At 35.9% G+C, this 14,314-nt stretch overlaps 4 protein-coding genes across 10 annotated transcripts; 3 read left to right on the forward strand and 1 right to left on the reverse strand.

Annotated features, from left to right (window-relative positions):
• Window positions 1-302: 302 nt before the first annotated feature.
• Window positions 303-4,636, reverse strand: glo (heterogeneous nuclear ribonucleoprotein glorund). Its single transcript, XM_089597177.1, has 8 exons — window positions 4,337-4,636; window positions 3,651-3,951; window positions 3,399-3,542; window positions 2,828-2,966; window positions 1,733-1,911; window positions 1,302-1,654; window positions 977-1,223; window positions 303-892 (listed from the first exon to the last, which is right to left on the reverse strand). The coding sequence occupies exons 2-8, from the start codon at window positions 3,904-3,906 to the stop codon at window positions 801-803; spliced, it is 1,410 nt and encodes a 469-aa protein (XP_089453303.1). The 5' UTR covers window positions 3,907-3,951; window positions 4,337-4,636; the 3' UTR covers window positions 303-800.
• Window positions 4,637-5,162: 526 nt separating this feature from the next.
• On the forward strand, window positions 5,163-6,921 carry LOC106641585 (glutathione S-transferase). Of its 4 annotated transcripts, none has more exons than XM_089596646.1 (4): window positions 5,163-5,323; window positions 6,023-6,157; window positions 6,245-6,412; window positions 6,483-6,921. In XM_089596646.1, the coding sequence occupies exons 2-4, from the start codon at window positions 6,025-6,027 to the stop codon at window positions 6,788-6,790; spliced, it is 609 nt and encodes a 202-aa protein (XP_089452772.1). In that variant the 5' UTR covers window positions 5,163-5,323; window positions 6,023-6,024; the 3' UTR covers window positions 6,791-6,921. The 4 variants fall into 4 exon arrangements, with proteins under 4 accessions (XP_089452772.1, XP_023248019.2, XP_089452773.1 ...); XM_023392251.2 differs by lacking the exon at window positions 5,163-5,323 and adding an exon at window positions 5,369-5,484; XM_089596647.1 differs by lacking the exon at window positions 5,163-5,323 and adding an exon at window positions 5,562-5,607.
• Window positions 6,922-7,119: 198 nt separating this feature from the next.
• On the forward strand, window positions 7,120-13,885 carry LOC106641597 (liprin-beta). 4 transcript variants are annotated; one of them, XR_016293343.1, is made up of 11 exons: window positions 7,120-7,217; window positions 8,556-8,683; window positions 8,938-9,074; window positions 11,704-11,865; window positions 11,939-12,070; window positions 12,154-12,235; window positions 12,300-12,586; window positions 12,650-12,826; window positions 12,913-13,290; window positions 13,365-13,586; window positions 13,759-13,823. XR_016293343.1 is itself a non-coding variant. In XM_089596649.1 (11 exons), exons 2-11 carry the CDS (start codon window positions 8,563-8,565, stop codon window positions 13,809-13,811), a joined length of 1,626 nt encoding a protein of 541 aa, XP_089452775.1. In that variant the 5' UTR covers window positions 7,377-7,539; window positions 8,556-8,562; the 3' UTR covers window positions 13,812-13,885. The 4 variants fall into 4 exon arrangements, 1 of the variants encoding a protein (XP_089452775.1); XR_016293342.1 differs by lacking the exon at window positions 7,120-7,217 and adding an exon at window positions 7,377-7,539; XM_089596649.1 differs by lacking the exon at window positions 7,120-7,217 and adding an exon at window positions 7,377-7,539 and having other exon boundaries at window positions 13,365-13,461; window positions 13,759-13,885.
• Window positions 9,990-10,854, forward strand: LOC149373406 (uncharacterized). The gene is made up of 3 exons (XM_089596198.1): window positions 9,990-10,255; window positions 10,368-10,576; window positions 10,663-10,854. Exons 1-3 carry the CDS (start codon window positions 10,225-10,227, stop codon window positions 10,852-10,854), a joined length of 432 nt encoding a protein of 143 aa, XP_089452324.1. The 5' UTR covers window positions 9,990-10,224.
• Window positions 13,886-14,314: the final 429 nt, after the last annotated feature.

Genomic DNA, 14,314 nt, shown 5'->3' on the forward strand with positions numbered 1-14,314 from the left:
CTTTGCAACAGTCTGGAACTCTTTACCCACTCTGTTCCTAATGGCTCTTGAACGTTGAATGGGTTGGCATTGCTTGACCTACTTTGCAAACGTCGATGTAGAAGTTGGCGAATCCGAGTATTCAACGACGAATTCTTTTTGACTGTTCGTCAGTGTTCACACTCGGTGCAGTGCTTCCGTTAAAAACATTACTTACTTTCTCTCCAGTTTTGTAGTTTTACAGTCTCCTTTGCCGAGTTTTAACAACGGATTCTGTTTAGTGTGGTTTAGTTTTATTTTTTATGTGAAATAATTTAAAAAACTTTTTAGTTGAAAGTCCATAATTTATTTGTATTATTACATTCTCAGTTCACTAACTTTATCATAGTCCCAAGAAGGTTTTTAAACGGTTTGCAGTATTTGATCAAAGTTATAAGACATCCAAGAGACTACAATTTTTTTCATAGTACGCACCTAAAAAATGGTCGATTTTGATACAAAAAACTTATCAACAGCTATGAAAAAAATTAAGTATTAGCTTCGCCTACTGCTTTATTTTCTATACTTTTAACTGTACTTTTTTTCTTCTTAAATTAAAGGCAAATTATTACACTAATGTTTGCACAGTATAAAAAAGTTATAACATAGGAATACATGTGTTGATATTTCATGAAAACATTTTGATTATGTTTCATACATAAAGTTCATTATATTATCATTACGATAATGAAGAGTATCAAATTAAGAGCAAGATGACAAAGTAACTGATGATATCAAGAAGATGCTTAAGTCAGAAAATTTAAATGATCATGGCGCGGTTATTAAAAGCTATTGTAATTACTACCACCGAGCTGACTATTTCCATATCCTCGATTGTTCGCCGAATACTGAGGTCTGAAATTGCTTCCCAGTCCTGTAGAACAATAAAAATACATCAAATGATTTTTCGTTTTAAAGATTTTTAAAAAGTACAATCATCAAACGTTACGTCAATTACCTCCACAAAAGTTTCCGATTCCACCAAGCATACTTCCTCCGGAATTTCCTCCGCCTGGATTGTTACTGGGACCGGGAGAAGAATTTAAAAAAAGTTCGATGTATCTGTGGGACATGTGACTTTTGTCTTTGCTCATCGCTTTAACAGCTTCTTCGTGAGATCCGAATTCAACGTCAGCTTCTCCTGACGCTCGGCCTCCATTTTCAAGAATTATTCTTATATTCACCGGTACAATCGGTCTGAAAAACTACGATAATTTTTTTTTTTTTTTAGCAATATCGTTACAATGATTTGTAAAAAGTGTGAAAAAAGTATGTAAGCTTACGTCTGCTATATCTTGCTCTGTTGCTCTGAAAGGCAGACCTCTCATGTGTACACAGTGCATTCCAATATTGTTGCTGTTCCAATTGTCATTATTTCTGAAGTTTCCACTTCCTTTCATTCCCATATCTAGTCCTCTCATTCCTCCACCCATTCCACCGCCCATTCCACCGCCCATTCCTCCACCCATTCCACCGCCCATTCCGCCTCCCATTCCACCGCCCATTCCACCACCCATTCCGCCACCCATTCCGCCACCCATTCCGCCACCCATTCCTCCACCCAGTCCTCCACCCATGTTGTTTCCTCGTGATGGGAAATTGTTACTGTTGTTCCATCCAAGATTATTGTCAAAGTCTAAAAAAGAAGCTTTTACAATTGTTATATATTGACTGATTTTTTAAACAAGACAAAAACCAGAGTAAATCTACTAACCTCTGTTTCCACCTCTATTTCCTCTACTGTTATTGTTAAATCTATTAGCTCCACCAAATCTGTTTCCACGATCATATGGAGCTGGTCGTTGATTGAATGCGCTCATCGGACCTCCACGCATTTTTGGTCCAATGCTACCTCTAACTTCTGATAAGCTGCTTCGAAAGATTTCAATATACCTGTTCGTTTTCAAGGAGAAAAAAATCCATGAATTTAGCCATCACCAGCCCTTTACGCTTAGTACAAGAGAACATATTGAGTATATTTATTTGTTTAGTTAGACAGCAATGTTGACAAACGGACAAAATAATAATAATAATAATAATAATTATTATTATTATATACTTTACAATAGTTACAAACTACAAACAATACAACAAAAATGTGTTCAGCTGTAGGTAAAAACAGAAACGAGAGAAAGGAATGAGATTAAAAATACAATACAAATGAATGTCATCGCATTTGCTTTATCACAAGATGATTCAGAGTCAGCACAGGTAGATTTGTTTAAAGAAAGTTGACAAATAAAGCATGGTTGAAAATTTTTTTAAGTGATTCAAATTGTTTCAAAAATTTACTTTCAGTGAATAATTAATAGAAAAAAAATTTCAAGTAATATAATTTTACTACCTCCTAGAGCCCACCCTTGTAAGGCAAATTGCCTCTGGGTAGCCCTGCCCACCTCCCATGGATACAAAGTCGATGCACCGGGGTACCTCCCGTTGGGAGCCCCAACCCATGGGTTCAGCTCAGGCCAACAGTACTTTGCTTACATACGACTTGTTTTATTTTTTGATTTTAGTCAATTTGAACCAATTAGTTTATAGTTTTTAATTTCAACGACAAAAATTAGTCAATCACCAGTGAGAATGAGAAAGTCGGCCAGCAAGTTGAAAGATACAGAGTTTAAAACATTTTGAGTGAAAGGAAACAATACAAATGGAAAAGTTTATTAAAAAGGTCAATCGATTGTTGAATCAATTCGTCAAGAAACTGATTGGATTCATTGCGACTTGACATCAGCTGATATTAAGAAAAAATAAAAAAGTAGAAAAAAACATTCTGAGTATACCCAAACCCAGCTCAGTGCCCCACCTGTGTCCTATCTTTTCCTTGTGCTTCTGCAGAGCGCGCTCCGCAACATCTTTGCTAACAAATTGAACGTAAGCCTCCCCCGTACTGCGGCCTGTGTAGTCTGTAGGTAGTGAAATCCCGTTCGGCAATATCTCCAACCCTGACCCACACACATAATCAAAGAACGAGTTGTAGCTTAGCGCCCATTAAATTTAATTCGTTAAAAAATTACATCTAGCTTTTAACCATTTCATAAACATTAATTCTATTGAAAAACTTATGCTTCTTGTTTGTTTGCTTACTTTCAAATATTTACAGCAAAACATTAAGAAAGTTTTTTAATAGTACATGAGAGAATAAATACCTAACAAACTGTACAGTAACTGGTGCATCATTTAACAATTGTAAACTGTTTTTGAGTATGCAAGTATTTATTCTCTAGTTGATAATTTTTTACATATATAGCTATTAAAAAAAATATATACACATATATATATATATATATATATATATATATATATATTAATCTCTGAATATGCATGTATACTTATAATTACTTGAGTAAATTTTTAAATGTTTAAAAAATATATACCTGAGAAAAACTGTGCAATTTCTTCCTTCGAGCAACCAAATGGTAAGCCCCTTAGTCTAACGCAACCATCATCCATGGCATTTTCCAGATTTAAACCGCTTCTTTTAATTATCCATTCCATTTCTCCTCTCTTTGCTTTGAAAACTAAAAGATTTGAGTGGAAAAGACACTTGATTAATGTCGATTTTTAATAAATGACAAGACTGGGAGGTATAGTAAAAAAATGATTATATGTTTCCACATAATAATAACCTTCGATGTATCGATGGCCCATGTGATCTCTGTTTCGCTTGCAAGCCTTCTCTATGTCCTCCTCGGTGTCCATTTCAATGTAAGCTTCTCCACTGGGTCGGCCTTCTCGCGACGTCGTCATGTGGACACCGGCTTTGCCACGGGTAATTTTGCATTCTCCAAAGAACTCCATGATTTCATCAACTGTTGTCGACCATGGTAAGCCCCTCACCCTGATCACGCAGTCCTCATCGTCGTGGTCGTTTCCGTTTGTCATCTTGATAACTCAGGAATCGACTCCTGGCCTCAACTAGTAAACGATCTGAAAATGAGCAAATACTTAATGCAAGCACGACCTTAGGACACAACACACACACGCGTAGGCGTAGACATACACACAATGGAGGATGGGAGAGATGTGTACACTTGCAAATGAAGTACTCATTGAGTGAAAATACGCAAGAAAATATTCTTGCAATTTTTTTAATATCGAGACAAACAGCTACTCAAAGCTTGAGTAGAAAAATGTGTGATTGGGTGATCGAGTTGTATGTGTAGATGAATTATGTGAAATAGGTACACACTTAAACGAGCACAAGAGTAGGTACATAATATGCGCAACATCGAGGTACTTACGAAGCACTAACACCGTAAAAACAAGAACTAAAGTCCAAACAAAGTAACAAGTACTTTTTCAAAAATCTTACCTACTAATTTGATGGGTAACTGATACCGATGCAACAGTAAAACGTCCTTGAATCGCTTCAAAATGCCCTGATGGCTGCTCTGTCTCGCTTAACGTTGTCTGAAATACAATATGGCGATCGAAGCTAACCGAAGATGTATAGATATATGAGAGATGTGTGTGCGAGAGAGATCCTTTTACTCCTTAGACTATAGTTACTACCGTACCTACTACGCTACTATACCCTAGGTACACTATACTACCGCTTGTGTGCGATACTCTGATTCACGATTCACGATTCACGAAGTAAGAGAGGAGACGCAACTCAAGGGTAGCCGGCTCTCATACAAATGGTTACACCGTGGTTTGATTATATCGTGAATCGTGACACTTCGATACAATCGATACAAGATAATGTTTGATGTAGCTCTCTGATTGGTCGGGTTATTTAGAACAAACTAGAAAATCACTGGACAAAACCTATTGACAAAACCAACCAAACCAAAATAATAGTCCAGAATCCAAAACTCGAGATTTTGAGATGTATCGATATACTATCGATGTTTTACCCCCTTTTTTTTAATTCTCATAAAGTACGTTCATCCTCGCATTCAACTTACACTAGTCATGTATTTTCATTTATGGGACATTTATTCATTTTTTACACTCGTTTTTCACAGCGTACGTACATTATTACGGATTTCCAATACTATTTTCCTTTATAAACGTACGTAGTATGTGTAACTTGTAATTACATGAAAGTTTAAATGTAGGGTACAAAACTTTCGATGGAAAAAACAAAAAATTGAAACATTTTTCACTGTTTTAGTAGGTACTAAAACCTTTCAAGGGTCCCGCCGAATCGATACCACAGAATCTGTCTGAGAGAGTCTCCATTTAAACGCAGCCTTAAGCGTGAGCCAATCAAATATTTAAATTGCCGGAAAAAATACTTATTTCAATAGATCTCGTAGATATTTGCAATTGGAGCTTGGAGCTCAGCTTCTCTGTAAGTGCATACGTATGATAGATATCATTATTATATACTTAGGTACATTCTAGAGCTCAATTGTAAACCACAAGTGCCACATTGCGTTACTACTACTTAGTGTCTTAGGTACTCTTGACTAAGCAAAAAAGCAACATAAAAGCAAGAAATCGTTCAATCAAGTAAATATTTATTACATGCATTATATTTTATTTACACACATGATGTCGACAGCATTACATTAGCGCATTTTTTTAAGGGTTGCAAATTATTTTAGACTCATTTATTTGGAATAATAAATTGAAGTAAGAAAATCATACTTTAACTAATATAATTGTAACTTTCATTTTACGCTACCTATACAAACTTAAAGTGATAATAATATTCCATAAAAATATTTTTTATTTGAAACGTTTCAAGCTTGTATTTTAAGCGTACCGAAAATTTTATCAATAAATTTCAATTTAAGGCGTGATAATTTTTTACTTGTGGGAGTGTTTTTCTAACCTACATCATCATGACAAAGACATCTCGAGTTAAAATTAGCAACAATAGATAAGCGTGGTCAATAAATATTAATGCTGAAACATTTTTTATGTCGTTTGTTACACATAAGACTATTTTCCAAATACTAGTTGAATAACATTTCAACACTTTTTTCTTAACAAACCACAGTTTTGCTTTGATATATTTTTTTTTCCATAAATATACTATTTTCAGACATGCCAACTTATAAAGTAATATACTTTCCCGTAAAAGCTCTGGCTGAGCCCATTAGATTCCTATTCAGTTACGCTGGAGTTGAGTTTATCGATGACCGTTTTGATCGCGAAAAATGGCCAACCATAAAACCTAGTAAGTAAATGCACAATAATAATAAAAAAATGTATTAACGTCCAGTAATATTGCATTGTACTGGAATTCAACATTTTTGTACTTTAGCGATGCCGTTCGGCCAAGTCCCCGTTCTGGAAGTCGACGGCAAAAAAATCAATCAATCGACCGCTATATGCAGATATTTAGCAAAGCAATACGGCCTCGCCGGAAAGAACGACTGGGAAGCACTTGAAATTGATGCCGCTGTTGACACTATTCACGACGTACGAGCTAGTAAGTAAAGCGGAAATCATTTGAGAACGACGTGATTTCGTTTAATTTAATTTCAAAAAATTTTGCTCAGAACTAGGAGCATATCATTACGAAAGCAATGCCGAAGCTAAAGCCCAAAAACTGGAGGTCATCAAGGAAGTTGTTCCATTTTATATTGGTCGCTTGAACGAGCAAGTGAAATCAAACGGTGGATACCTCGTGGGTAACGCGTTATCCTGGGCAGACATAGTTTTCGTGGCTTTGCTGGATTACTTGAATTTCATGGCAAAGAACGACATAATTGAGAATGCCGAGCATTTAAAAGCCTTGAAAGACAAAGTTCTTTCGGAGCCTGGCATCAAGGCTTGGGTAGAAAAACGCCCTCAGTCGGAGTGTTAATTTTTTTTTTTTTTTTTTTTTCACCTATACTTATTCCCGAATTTCTACTGCATTTGTATACGAGCACATTCAAACCATGTAAAATGTGCCACATAATTCTAACGTTTGTTAATAAATACCGAAAATCTTCACACGGGATATTTCATTTTATTTCCTTTAAAAACAATTTTTTAAATAGGGTAGAATGAAGAAGTTTTTAAAAAACTTGGTAACACGTTCACATCACCGTGACTAGAAGTTTCACGTCAATTACACGATTGACACTCTTATCGCGTTTATCGTGACCCGATAATTTTAACGATTTAGCCCCCAGGTGCCCGATTCTCCGAAGCTTTTCCTCGTTCGTTATGAGAATAAGCCTATTTCTAACGATTTTCATGCGTTAAATCAAACGTGTTTAGAGTTTCCACACGAGACGTACATCAAGGTAAAGTTAAAACTTACTTTCGTACGTGTATCATATATCATACGTATTTACTTACTGCTAATAATGTTAATTACATTATTTATGTCTCTTTCTTTCGCTACGCTGTACACGACTATAATACCTACTTGTGCAGTATGTATATAGACTGCAGAGAGTGAATTGCTAGCGACAGTGTCAAGTATTATCTTTTCCTCTCTCTTGAATACAGTGGTTTATCTGCATACCAAACCATATACACATATATATGATGTTTATAGCTGTACCTTTTTCGATTGTAACTAGTTTTCACCGATTAATCTAGCATTACAGAATTCATTGCTAGGTAAGACTTTCATCTTAAAAATTGTTTTAAATACGTGCAACACAGCTATCCTACGAGAACTAACAAGATTATTACAACCATACATCGGTATTTTGAGGTTATAATTCTTTCATTCTTAAACAAAGTTTTCATTATTAGATTTGTTGGTGTAGTTTTTGTGTTTTTCTTTTTTTTTTAAAAAAAAAGAAAAAAAAGGAACCTTAAGTTTTATGTGGGTGTACTTTTTTTTGACTGTTTTGAAAGTTAATTGATTTCCAAATGAAAATCTCATCATTTCCAAAAAGTTGGTATGCTTCATATACATTTTACAATTTACATGATTTGGTTAATTGAATTACAAGAATGAATTGTATTCATTTTTATATTTTGAATTTACTATTACCGAACGATTCGTGACATGTGGTGAGATTTATTTATCCATCGATCGTTATTATAGTTACACAGCTCTTATAATTTTTTTCTTTTTACATACACTGCTGTATTTACTTAAGTATTGCTTACATCATTATTTAAGCTCTGTTTTTACGTTATTACCGTTTAAAATTTGTTGCGAACATCTGATCGCAATAAAGAAGTAATTCATGCAAGAAATCGGTAAATTTTTTTTTAACGTTTACCATCATTTATCGATGATTATTATTTTTAAATAGACATGTAGATTACAACTTCAAATTTTAGAAAAAAGTATCGTTTGAATTCAAAAGTTTTGTAATAGGTACTTAACATTATTCGATCGAAAATATTTACTCATGCAGTACATACATAATGTTATGTTTACTAACTGTGTACATGGCACTATATATTTAATACCATCAAAGCCAAGTGAGAGGAAGTTGGGCGTGGACATTATTTTTATTTTTATGCTTTATGTTGCTTACGGTGCACTTATATTTTCAAGTGAACGTCAAACAAAACAATTTCAACAAACTTCTTGGTATCGAAGTTTTAAATTTCATAAATTCGTTCGGAAAAGTGTAACAAGTATATCCATGTGTGTGCATAATTATTGTCAACAGATAAGTTATGGGCAAAGGTGAGTTAAATGAGCAAGCAGATACCAACAGACCGAATTACCTGGTGAAACCAACAGAAGCGAGCAAAATGCTCGAAGCAGCTCTTCTTCAGATGGATGATATTCTATCTGGTAAGATTTTTAAATACAGACGACTTTTATTTCTGAAAATAATTGAAATTCATGGATTTTGAGAAAAAAAATTATTCTTTACTTTGCGTATTTTTATTTTATTTTATTAGGCTTCAATTTAAGTATTTATGGTATCGTTATGCGAAATTATATCACAAGTATTTCGGCCGGTTTAGTATACGATCCACCAGAAACTCGATACATACTTTACTTGAAAAAAGTTTTAATAAATATTATTACTGTTACCATTTCAGGAGTTGAAAATAACGAATCTAAAGATGCCATTAAAGACCTAACTAACAGTTTGGTAACTCTCCTTCAGAGTACACCCAGACCATTGCGTCCACCGGATGCTAATACGGTACAGATTTTAATGGAATGGCTGCAACCAGTAAGACTTTTTAAAATTTATTTCAACGCATTATAAGCTCTCAGTTATATGAGAATTATTCTTTTACTGATGGAAATGATTTATTGCAATACATATATACGTGTAAAACGTATTAACAACAATTTGAAATTTTTACTTGAAGACAAACAAATAATTGGTTTGTCTATATCTTTGCGTTATCACTGAGAAAAAAAATTTCGTCAATCTAAATAAACATTTATTTGAATGAAAACAAAAAATATTTATTTGAATAAAATAAATATTTAGTTAAGACTATTATGTACTATGATTTTATTGCGTTGTAAAGAAATTATTTATTTGATTTAAACAAATTTTTTTTTTATTTGTATTTAAATGAACACTTATTTGGATTGATGAAATTTTAATTTCAGTCTCGTATTTACATAATTATACACATAGTCCATTTTAATATTAGGAAAATACCTAGTTGGCGGTTAGTGAAGTACAGGTCCTTTTCATCAGTGTTGATGCGCGAATTGAAAATTTGAATTGATTTGAAAATTTTATATTTGTTTTTGCAAATAATTATCTTTACGACTGTTTGTTGGAAAAATTGATTTTTTTTTTTAAATATACAATTCCTTTTCGCCAAATTACTAACTTAATTAAGAACCCCAAGGATATTTGACCAACACTCAAAGAAGACATGGAGGTGTTGACATAAGAGTACAAGAAATATCGATTTACAGAATAAAATCAATTGTTAGTCCGTTATTAAAATTATGATGAAATATAACGATCGTTGCTGCATTAGAGTGCACCTTGATTTACATAATTCGTCCAATTCTCAAAGACAAGAAGTCACTAGATGCTATTTATAAAACACGTCTGCAAAGGCTTTCCCCTCACGTTTAATTTTAGTTTTAAAGTCATCCCGACATGGCAAGTGTTTATTAGACGGAAAAGACAAAAATGTACCCGTTTGTTCGGACAAGATTGTGCAGTTTAGTTGTACTATTTAATTGTATTACTTTCTCTTGAAAGAAAAATACACAAAATCCAAGCAACACAATTAAAAATCCTGTCAAACGGAAAAAAAAATAAATCAAAAGAGAACCACAAAGCTACAGTCAAGAAATCTTCTCACAATTTACGTGTGCCACAGTGATCTGCTGTACATCTATACGCAATGGGAGATAGAGAAAATACCACTTTCCAAGGTTTACATCTTTTGATCGATCATTATTTAAAGTTTTTTTTTTTTTTTTTTTTTTCATCATACCCCGAATCATTTTGTGATAATATGTAATCAATCGAAATCCTCCGGCATAGCTGGATCGATTGATCGTTGGGACGATGGTTGGGCGCAGTCGGAAGCAGACGAATCGTCCGGTACGTTATCAACGTCGACATCCGAGCCCGCGGGTGAAGAGGACTGCTCGCCAGACGATTCCCACGCGCCGAGCTACAATGCCTCGGATTGCATCACCAATCAAGCCATCAATGGCTATTACAAGCCCCCCCAGGGATGTTTATGTCAGGTGTGCAAAAAAGAGGATGACGTTTATTACATCCGTATCATTCGTTTCTCCAGTAAATCATCACAGTTATAATACCGTACTTTCAGTCGTGTTTACTGCAGGGCTTAGCCAAGGTGATTGCCCTACACGGAAGCTTGCCAAACATTTGCGCGGCAACCAATGCTGCCCAATCCGTTAACTTGCCCTTCTGTTGCAATTCATCCTATTCAAGGTTTTTCCCACAATTTCAATCTAAATTTGACCTTTTTGTTACTACTTTGAAATTTTTACCAGTGTGAGACATTTGCTTTGTTTTCCCTGCACAAAAAATACAACAAAAAAACAGCTTGTGTGTGTTCCCTTCATTGATACTCGATTCTCTGGTTTGATTTGCACAATGCGCGCTTGGAGTATTAATTTTTCGCTAACAAATGCATTTTGCCGTTGTTTTTACATGGTGTGGCCATGGCCTGGATGCGATAATATAACAAACATACCCTGTACATTTTTGCAGCATTCCACTTGAATTAGTTCACCGCGTTTCCAAAGAATCATCGGCCCACTGTGCCCCTGGACTTGGCTGTCCTGCAGGTCGCAAAGTGTGCAATTGTTTATCGTCGGTTCATGCGGCCCATCTGGCCTCTGGTTCTACCGCCGTCGGTCCTCTGGTATCGGAAAAAATAATTAATGAGAATAACAATCCACGCACCACCATGTCCGCCCGGGGCACGTGTTGCGTCGGTTCGATAGATCGTCGCAAGAGAAGATTCAAAAGTAAAACCGACCGGTGCCAGAGGATCAACAAAAGTCAAAGTGACTTGATTAATTACGAGAAAAAAAATAAGCCCCAATACTGCTCGCTACAACATTTTAAATGCCACAACAAGTGCCCTGAACATACAGAACAGGTACTTTGCAGACATTACGGGGGTTCTTGTTTTTTTCTTTCCCTATCCTCAAGCAGGTACTTTCAACATTTCCAACAAACAGTCCAACATAATTTTTTATAACGAAGAAGAAAAAATATGAAATTTTTTACGTATACGTAGATCAAAAGCAAATATAAAATTTGTGAATTTTCAATTTTCGTTGCGGAAAATCTCAAATTGTTAATTGGACTTGAGGTGTATATAATACTTGTCTCGCAGGAACGTTTACAAAAGTTGGAGAACGAACGAAGTTCTCTGCACATGGAAATTTCCATTTTGTCCGAACAACTGGACGCCCAGTCTTCAAAAATCTTAGAGTTGGAAAATGCATTGAAAGACAAAAAGGATGCCCTGAGGCTCATGGAAGAGTCGCTACAGAAGGTTACCATACTTATTTTTTGTACAAAGTTTTACTTTGACTTGATGGTAAATTTTACATTTGATGCTCGCTCAGGAGGTGTTGTCACGCAGTGCCTTGGAAACTCAAAAGTTGGAACTTTTGAGCTCGCTGTCCGAAATGAAACTAAGGCAAGCAAATTTGGAGCACGAAAATTTATCTTTACGCAGCACGAATTTTTTGACCAATGCAAGTTTTCCTTTTGTTTCTTTTACGTACTTACCAATTATTTTACTGCAACATTGAGGGTTTAATTTCAACAATAATTACAGAGCGAAAGATTCAGCAGACATGCCGGGCATTACAGTAGCCTTCCCCGACCCCCTACTTCGCTCAAACGAGGCGTCGCATTTGGTAAGATCATCATCAAACAAAACGACCAGTTGACCGGATTAATCACATTTGAGTTAAAATTTAGCTGCCGAGGATAAAAACGCCATCGTGATGGTGGACAAGGTGACTCCTACGAGGCCTTTCACTCAACTGTCCGTCGAAGAAATTGGCGATTGGCTGGCTAATTTGGGCTTGGAGTCCTACACGAGTGAGCTCAAACGGTGGAACGCGACAGGGGCCAAATTACTCGGCACGTCGACTAATCAGCTCGAGAAGGAGCTCGACATAAAAAACGCCATGCACAGGAAAAAACTACTTTACGCCATTGAATCGGAAAAGAGCAGTGGCGCTGGATTTTTCGGATCGGAAAAGGTTTGCTTTTCAATCATCTAAACGAGAGGCTCTAACACCATTAAATTAATACCTACCTTTCAGATGGACAACGCCGCTGTGCTGCGTTGGCTGGACGACATTGGCCTACCTCAGCACAAAGAAGCATTTTTCAACGCAAAAATCGACGGCCGCGTGCTCAACCGATTGACGACGGAGGATTTGTTTTACCTCAACATTACCGGACAACTGCATGCTGCAAGCTTACGTCGGGGTATCCAGGTATGCACACACTCGTACAGGCTTGATGATTTTTAATTAAAAAATGGAGCAAATGACACCCCATGACTGTATCGATAAATACAAAGGTCTTGAGGGAGTTGAACTATGAGTTTGACAACTTGGAGCGTCGGTCGGCTAATAATCCAGCCAGCGCGAACGAAGGAAGTCGAGTGGCCCTGTGGAGTAATCATCGGGTGATGGAGTGGTTGAGGGTCGTCGATTTGGCCGAGTACGCGCCAAACATGCGGGGTTCGGGAGTCCACGGTGGCCTCATGACTTACGAGCACCGTTTCAACGCGGAGCTCTTGGCCAGCTTGCTCAGCATACCGCCCGCGAAAACCCTACTTCGGAGACACCTAAACACCCACTTTAACGAAATCATCGGCAGAGACGTTGTTCAGTTGAAGCGGCAGATGGAACATACTCTTGGTTTTACGCCTCTTACGCTTACGGCTAGATTAAAGGTACGGCAAATTTACATGTGTAACTAATATGATCACAAAAGGGCACGGCTAATTGTTGTATCTGTGATATTTAGACACCAAAGAGAACGCAATTCACCCTTAAGCGTAAAAAAAGCAAAAACGAAATGGATTTTGGAAATTTGGTTTGCCCATTGGAAGACACTCCTCCAGGTACACCTCAATCATCAGCTTCGACGACAAGTCCGGGAAGCTCTAATCTCAATTCACCCACATTTTAACCGCAATCATCAATCATTCAAATTATACATGCCATCATCTCACGACTATACTAACCTGTAAGTTTATTTAATAACTTAACTAATAAAATTGCTTCTTTTTAAGTGCATCTCATCACACTGGATCGTTGTAATACATATAATACGTACATTATTTTTCAACATGCTAATGAGTAATAAAAAAAAGTGTTAACAGCTATTATTATTATTTTTTTTCTATTTTCATTTTCAGACAGGGAAGCTTCGCCAGAAACAAATCAAAAGAGAATAATTGGCTGTATATAATTATAATAATTGGTATTTTTTTATATAAAAATAAATGTACATAAATTTTTTCTTTTGTAAAAATTTTAATACAACCACGATATAAATTATCAAGTGTTTTAATATATATATATATTATGTATACGTCTCGTCCTTGATCCCACAGTCATCACTATAGTCAAAAATCTCTAAACTGCATTTAAACATTTACAGGCGTATAGAATGTATACCAAGCCGATGCGGCTTTAGCATTTAATCCATTCTCCGGAGCTGCCACACTATTATAGACTCGGCTCGCTTTCTCTTGCTCCCCTCTCCTTGGTATACCTTTCATTTGCCTTTCCCCGATTCCCTCGCTCTCTACAACGTATACTCCAGTGTTCAATCTTCTCTTTGGCGTTCGTCTCCAGATTTCAATGATGTGACCCCCATTCCAAGTTTTCACTCTCGTAAACTTTGATTAATTTTTTCTAAATTTATGTTATATATATATATATTCTAAAACGTGCCAAAGTACATACAAA

The sequence above is a fragment of the Copidosoma floridanum genome, unplaced genomic scaffold (assembly GCF_036245765.1).
Source record: "Copidosoma floridanum isolate Cflo_tuat_1 unplaced genomic scaffold, Cflo_Japanese_pri ptg000030l, whole genome shotgun sequence".
NCBI classification, from domain to species: domain Eukaryota; kingdom Metazoa; phylum Arthropoda; class Insecta; order Hymenoptera; family Encyrtidae; genus Copidosoma; species Copidosoma floridanum.

What these genes read in the sequence shown, in the direction of transcription:
- LOC149373406 (XM_089596198.1), top strand. Translation starts at nt 10,225, where the DNA reads ATGGGAGATAGAGAAAATACCACTTTCCAAG. An exon ending in AGAAAATACCACTTTCCAAG is followed by an intron (nt 10,256 to 10,367) that starts GTTTACATCTTT and finishes CCTCCGGCATAG; the next exon opens with CTGGATCGATTGATCGTTGG. An exon ending in CCCAGGGATGTTTATGTCAG is followed by an intron (nt 10,577 to 10,662) that starts GTGTGCAAAAAA and finishes CCGTACTTTCAG; the next exon opens with TCGTGTTTACTGCAGGGCTT.
- glo (XM_089597177.1), bottom strand. Translation starts at nt 3,906, where the DNA reads ATGACAAACGGAAACGACCACGACGATGAGGACTGCGTGATCAGGGTG. An exon ending in AATTGCACAGTTTTTCTCAG is followed by an intron (nt 2,967 to 3,398) that starts GTATATATTTTT and finishes TGTGTGGGTCAG; the next exon opens with GGTTGGAGATATTGCCGAAC. An exon ending in CAGAGCAAGATATAGCAGAC is followed by an intron (nt 1,224 to 1,301) that starts GTAAGCTTACAT and finishes AAATTATCGTAG; the next exon opens with TTTTTCAGACCGATTGTACC.
- LOC106641585 (XM_089596646.1), top strand. Translation starts at nt 6,025, where the DNA reads ATGCCAACTTATAAAGTAATATACTTTCCCGTAAAAGCTCTGGCTGAG. An exon ending in ATGGCCAACCATAAAACCTA is followed by an intron (nt 6,158 to 6,244) that starts GTAAGTAAATGC and finishes TTTGTACTTTAG; the next exon opens with CGATGCCGTTCGGCCAAGTC. An exon ending in TATTCACGACGTACGAGCTA is followed by an intron (nt 6,413 to 6,482) that starts GTAAGTAAAGCG and finishes AATTTTGCTCAG; the next exon opens with AACTAGGAGCATATCATTAC.
- LOC106641597 (XM_089596649.1), top strand. Translation starts at nt 8,563, where the DNA reads ATGGGCAAAGGTGAGTTAAATGAGCAAGCAGATACCAACAGACCGAAT. An exon ending in GATTTTTCGGATCGGAAAAG is followed by an intron (nt 12,587 to 12,649) that starts GTTTGCTTTTCA and finishes CCTACCTTTCAG; the next exon opens with ATGGACAACGCCGCTGTGCT. An exon ending in ATTGGAAGACACTCCTCCAG is followed by an intron (nt 13,462 to 13,758) that starts GTACACCTCAAT and finishes TTTCATTTTCAG; the next exon opens with ACAGGGAAGCTTCGCCAGAA.